This window comes from Phyllobates terribilis, unplaced genomic scaffold, assembly GCF_046119375.1.
Source record: "Phyllobates terribilis strain yellow unplaced genomic scaffold, ASM4611937v1 Scaffold_5__5_contigs__length_657084704, whole genome shotgun sequence".
NCBI lineage: Eukaryota > Metazoa > Chordata > Amphibia > Anura > Dendrobatidae > Phyllobates > Phyllobates terribilis.
In genome coordinates, this window is record NW_027362765.1 from 374474591 (window position 1) to 374480567 (window position 5977).

A 5977-nucleotide genomic window follows, 5' to 3' on the forward strand; every position below is an offset into this window, starting at 1 on the left:
CCAACAACGTTTACCATCCAACGTGACGGAACTGGAGAGATTCTATAAGGAAGAATCGCAGAGGATCCCCAAATCCAGGTGTGAAAAACTTTTTACATCATTCCCAAGAAGACTCATGGCTGTACTAGCTCAAAAGGCTGCTTCTACTCAATACTGAGCAAAGGGTCTGAATACTTATGACCATGTGATATTTCAGTTTTTCTTTTCTAATAAATTTTCAAAAATGTATACATTTCTGTTTTTTATCAGTCAAGATGGGGTGTAGAGTGTACTTTAATGAGAAAAAAATGACATTTTTAGAATTTACCAAATGGCTGCAATGAAACAAAGAGTGAAACATTTAAAGGGGTCTAAAAGCTTTCCGTACCCACTGTATATGTTGCAGTATTACAACCTAACTCAAAGAACTTAAGAGATGCTAAATTTACTTTCTGGGGTGGAAAATTAACATCCAAGGTTATAACTAATCAACAGGTCAGAAGAACATTGCCAACAAAGTGACCTTCATCCATAGATTATATGTATATTTTAGGTTATGTGGATACTGATTAACTTTCTCTTGGGTGAGGAGGAGGTTGATGGCTGATAGCTTTTTGGGTATAAATATCTGTGGTTTATGCTCCATACCCATTCTGGATCCATCATGAAACTTCTCCTGATCTGTGTGCTCCTCGGAGCAGCTGGTGAGCCCGCGCTTGTTTCTAAAGCCTATTGTTAATTTTCATAATTTTTTTTCTATTGATTCTCATGAGGGTTTTTGATGTTCATGATCATATTCTTTAATCTTCATTATGCTACACTCATGAGACATCAATGTGAACAACATAAAACCTGTTTATTTGTAATGTTCTCAGCTGCTTTTGAAGATGATGACAAGATTGTGGGAGGTTATACCTGCGGCAAGAACTCCGTCCCCTGGCAGGTGTCCCTGAACTCCGGCTACCACTTCTGTGGTGGATCCCTAATCAACAGCCTGTGGGTGATCTCCGCCGCTCACTGCTACAAGTCGTAAGTTACTGGAATTCTGACCAAGACTTTAATCAATTTAATGGTTCAGCGTTTATTATTCACTATTCTTTATTGTTGAGAAGCACAATGTAAATACGGATTTGACAAGAGTTTAGGTTGTTTTTTTTATAAAAATCATTCATTAAATTTTGTGGGAAGACAGCATTAATAATTAACAATAAATATCTGATGTTTGCTCTGATGGTTGGTGTGATCCCTAAGGGTCGTATTCTGTACAACTCAATAATTTGTAGCCACCATTGTTTTAGAAAATCTCTTTAATAACGTGGACACTGGGCTTCAATTCTGTCAGATCTTATGAAGACCTTCCTATGAGTTTACTAAAGCTTTGTTAGATCATAAAACAATGAGCATGTCCTAGACATCTACACACCTACACTCAAGGAGCAAAGTATTCATCCGTTTTTAAAGAGGTTCTTCTGAGGTTTAGAAAGTTATGGTTATTTTCTTTAAAGACACTCTTGTGTATGGGATGCAACTGGATTGCAGGATAACTTTATAATCTTGAATGTGGCTAAATTACAGTTATATGAAAAAGTTTGGGCACCCCTATTAATCTTAAGCTTAATGTTTTATAAAAATTGGTGTTTTTGCAACAGCTATTTCAGTTTGATATATGTAATAACTGTTGGACACAGTAATGTTTCTGCCTTGAAATGAGGTTTATTGTACTAACAGAAAATGTGCAATCTGCATTCAAACAAAATTTGACAGGTGCATATGTATGGGCACACTTATTATTTTCTTGTTTTAAATACTCCTACCTACTTTTTACTGACTTACTAAAGCACTTTTTTTGGTTTTGTAACCTCATTGAGCTTTGAACTTCATCGCCAGGTGTATGCAATCATGAGAAAAGCTACTTAAAGTGGACACTTGCAAGTTGTTCTCCTGTTTGAATCTCCTCTGAAGAGTGGCATCATGGGCTCCTCAAAACAACTGTCAGATGATCTGAAAACAAAGATTATTCAACATAGTTGTTCAGGGGAAGGTTACAAAAAGCTGTCTCAGAGTTTTAACCTGTCAGTTTCCACTATGAGGAACATAGTAAGGAAATGGAAGAACACAGGGACAGTTCTTGTTAAGGCCAGAAGTGGCAGGCCAAGAAAAACATCAGAAAGGCAGAGAAGAAGAATGGTGAGATCAGTCAAGGACAATCCTCAGACCACCTCCAGAGAGCTGCAGCATCAACTTGCTGCAGATGGTGTCACTGTGCATCGGTCAACTATGCAACACACTTTGCACAAGGAGAAGCTGTATGGGAGAGTGATGCGAAAGAAGCCGTTTCTGCAAGCACGCCACAAGCAGAGTCGGCTGAGGTATGCAAAAGCACATTTGGAGAAGCCAATTTCTTTTTGGAAGAAGGTCCTGTGGACTGATGAAACCAAGATTGAGTTGTTTGGTCATACAAAAAGGCGTTATGCATGGCGGCAAAAAAACACAACATTCCAAGAAAAACACTTGCTACCCACAGTAAAATTTGGTGGAGGTTCTATCATGCTTTGGGGCTGTGTGGCGAATGCTGGCACCGGGAATCTTGTTAAAGTTGAGGGACGCATGGATTCCACTCAGTATCAGCAGATTCTTGACAATAATGTTCAAGAATCAGTGACAAAGTTCAAGTTACGCAGGGGATGGATCTTTCAGCAAGACAATGATCCAAAACACCGCTCCAAATCTACTCAGTCATTCATGCAGAGGAACAATTACAATGTTCTGGAATGGCCATCCCAGTCCCCAGACCTGAATATCATTGAACATCTGAGGGATCATTTGAAGAGGGCTGTCCATGCTCGGCGACCATCAAACTTAGCTGAACTGGAATTGTTTTGTAAAGAGGAATGGTCAAAAATACCTTCATCCAGGATCCAGGAAATCATTAAAAGCTACAGGAAGCGACTAGAGGCTGTTATTTTTGCAAAAGGAGGATCTACTAAATATTAATGTCACTTTTCTGGTGAGGTGCCCATACTTATGCACCTGTCAAATTTTGTTTGAATGCAGATTGCACATTTTCTGTTAGTACAATAAACCTCATTTCAAGGCAGAAACATTACTGTGTCCAACAGTTATTACATATATCAAACTGAAATAGCTGTTGCAAAAACACCAATTTTTATAAAACATTAAGCTTAATATTAATAGGGGTGCCCAAACTTTTTCATATAACTGTATAAAACCACAAACAACCTATGGACCAGTGTGGTGACATTTCTGAAAGAAAGACGGCGTGTTTCCCTAAATTTTGACAAACACTTTAAAGCTAGTGCTGCAATACAAAACATATATGGTGTAATCTTAATTATAAATCGATTTTAGTATCAGTTCCATATTTTATGGGATTTTTAACATGTAGCACAATCCTAGCACTAATCTATATTACTTTCTTAATTCATCTAGCTTAATTATTAATCTTGACTGATAGTGCGGCCATTTATTATCTTCTTCAAGGAGCTTACAGGTGAGACTGGGAGAACACAACATCGCTGTCAGTGAAGGTACCGAGCAGTTCATCAACTCCGCCAAAGTCATCAGACATGCCAGCTACAACTCCAGGACCCTGGACAATGACATTATGATGATCAAGCTGGCTTCTGCTGCCACCCTCAACTCCTACGTCCAGGCTGTAGGCCTGCCCAGTGGCTGCCCTGCTGCCGGCACCAGCTGTCTGATCTCCGGATGGGGCAACACCCTCAGCAGTGGAAGTAAGTCAAGAAATAAAGTCACTGATTTAGAAGTTTACGAGCCACTGATATATACTTAGCTGACGTTTGCTCAGGATTTGAAACTGCTCAGACGTAGAGACTGCTCATGGGTGGAGACTTCTCAGAGGTAGAAACTCCTCAGGGTTGGAGACTATTGTTAAATAACTCAAATACATTATTAAGTGGGGTTATATAAGTGAGAAATTAGAAATATCAGACTATTTTTTTATAGACTTAAAAATAAAATTCATGAGAAACGTTGGAGTCACTAAGAGCTAATAATTACTTTGCAGCTGTTCTCTTTTTTTGGATTTTTACATGATTGGTTCCAACCAGGATAACCAGCACGATATGCCCCATTAGGCCAATATCAAGACAAAATATTTAGATAAAAACTCTTTTAATACCATCACTATCTTTTGCTGATGATCAGATGGGGAAAATGAAAGGAAGTTCATCAATTTTATGTTCTAAATTGAGTTTAGCAAGATCATATAATGCTCCATTTCAAACATAATTTTTCTAGATCTTTCCTACCTTAGATAGAGCCATGTTTACAATTAACACTTAGGGAAAAGGTATAATGAAAGATACATTTTTTGGTTGATGAAATATATGCTAGACCATCATGGAGAGATCAACCACGAGCTTCTTGTGTGTAGAAATCTTATTGTAAAAGGCATCAAAAAACTTTAATATTAAACTGCACAAGAACACATGCAAACATTGCAATTATTGATGATTTTATCTTTTTTTTTTACTAAATACAGTTAGTAATTTTGGATTCTATATACTATATGCTAACGTTTTATGTAACTTTACTTGTAGCAAACATGCCCAACCTTCTCCAGTGTGTGGATGCCCCCGTCCTGACTGCTTCCCAGTGTAGCAACGCCTACCCCGGAGAGATCACCGGCAACATGATCTGTGTTGGATATTTGGAAGGAGGCAAAGATTCCTGCCAGGTAATGTGGCTTTATAACCTCATACATTTCAGATCTGTTACCCTAAGATTAGAGCTGTTAAGATAGCCATGTACATTAGATTTCTGCAGAACCTGCTGACTGAAAATTGTATATGGTCATGTCCTTACACTCTTCACATGTCAGACATATTAGATTTCAGCATGCCCTATACACTGTCCTCATTGGAGATAAGATGTAAGTGTCTGCCTGAGCCTATTCCCCTCACAACACTAAGAACAAGTGCTTGCTGGGCATCAATATTTATCAAGATCGGGAGACATTTCCTGATCAAGAGAAATTAAATTCCTGTTTCTCCATTTCTTCAAGTGCAACAAATGAGACAGACCTTGTAAGGAATTGAATTCCTAGCTATAAGCCAAGGATGTCGAGGTTGCAGTTTCAGGGGCCCCGCTGCTTGAGGGAGAACATGGATTCCCCTGCCATTAACAAAGGGACTAGAATTATAAATGGCACATGAAACATGGGGGTCACTGTTTTTTATTGGGGCTCAAGAACTTTCAGTTGCTCTTATACGAGAGAGATGTCTCTTGTCTCATTTCTTAGAATATAGATACATGATATTTATTACTCTTTGCTTCTTCTCAGGGTGACTCTGGTGGACCAGTGGTCTGCAGTGGACGGCTCCAGGGTATTGTCTCCTGGGGATATGGCTGTGCCCTCAAGAACTATCCTGGTGTCTACACCAAGGTCTGCAACTACAACTCCTGGATCTCCAGCACCGTTGCCGCCAACTAAACTCTTTCCTTCTTCTGATGGTCATCTGCTCTTACTCTGTTACTTTATTGTAATTCACAACCTTGTGGCAGTTCACGATCAATAAAAAGTTAAACCAAATCACAGCCTCGGTTTATAATTTATAGGGAGGTGGGAATGTTGAAAGACCGGTACATCTAGTTCAATATCCTGCAGTTTATCCATTGGAAGGTGATAATAAAGAGTTGCCAACTGTCTTCTTTATTATTATTTAATATCCTGACTCAAAATATAAGCTCCTTCGAGACCATAGGACTCATAAGTTCCACAATAATTTCTAGTTGGGGATAAAACTATCTTAACATCATCGGCATCCCATCGTGTTACTTGCATTGGTAGCAGCTACCAGGCTCATTGTGTACGTCTTTTACATTGATTACATGAGAATTATGAATTATGAAAGATGAAGTTAAAAAAATCATTGAAGTATTTGCAACTGAACAAGTATCAGTGTGTCTTAAGAGTCAGGGACTATGGACCACAAGAGGAGAGGAAATCCTACAG

At 38.7% G+C, this 5977-nt stretch overlaps 1 protein-coding gene across 1 annotated transcript; it reads left to right on the forward strand.

The window, feature by feature from the left end:
- The first annotated feature begins 550 nt into the window (after window positions 1-550).
- On the forward strand, window positions 551-5554 carry LOC141273229 (trypsin-like). Its single transcript, XM_073684800.1, has 5 exons — window positions 551-683; window positions 855-1008; window positions 3481-3734; window positions 4563-4699; window positions 5306-5554. Exons 1-5 carry the CDS (start codon window positions 617-619, stop codon window positions 5453-5455), a joined length of 762 nt encoding a protein of 253 aa, XP_073540901.1. The 5' UTR covers window positions 551-616; the 3' UTR covers window positions 5456-5554.
- Window positions 5555-5977: the final 423 nt, after the last annotated feature.

What these genes read in the sequence shown, in the direction of transcription:
- LOC141273229 (XM_073684800.1), top strand. Translation starts at nt 617, where the DNA reads ATGCTCCATACCCATTCTGGATCCATCATGAAACTTCTCCTGATCTGT. An exon ending in TGTGCTCCTCGGAGCAGCTG is followed by an intron (nt 684 to 854) that starts GTGAGCCCGCGC and finishes TAATGTTCTCAG; the next exon opens with CTGCTTTTGAAGATGATGAC. An exon ending in GAGGCAAAGATTCCTGCCAG is followed by an intron (nt 4,700 to 5,305) that starts GTAATGTGGCTT and finishes GCTTCTTCTCAG; the next exon opens with GGTGACTCTGGTGGACCAGT.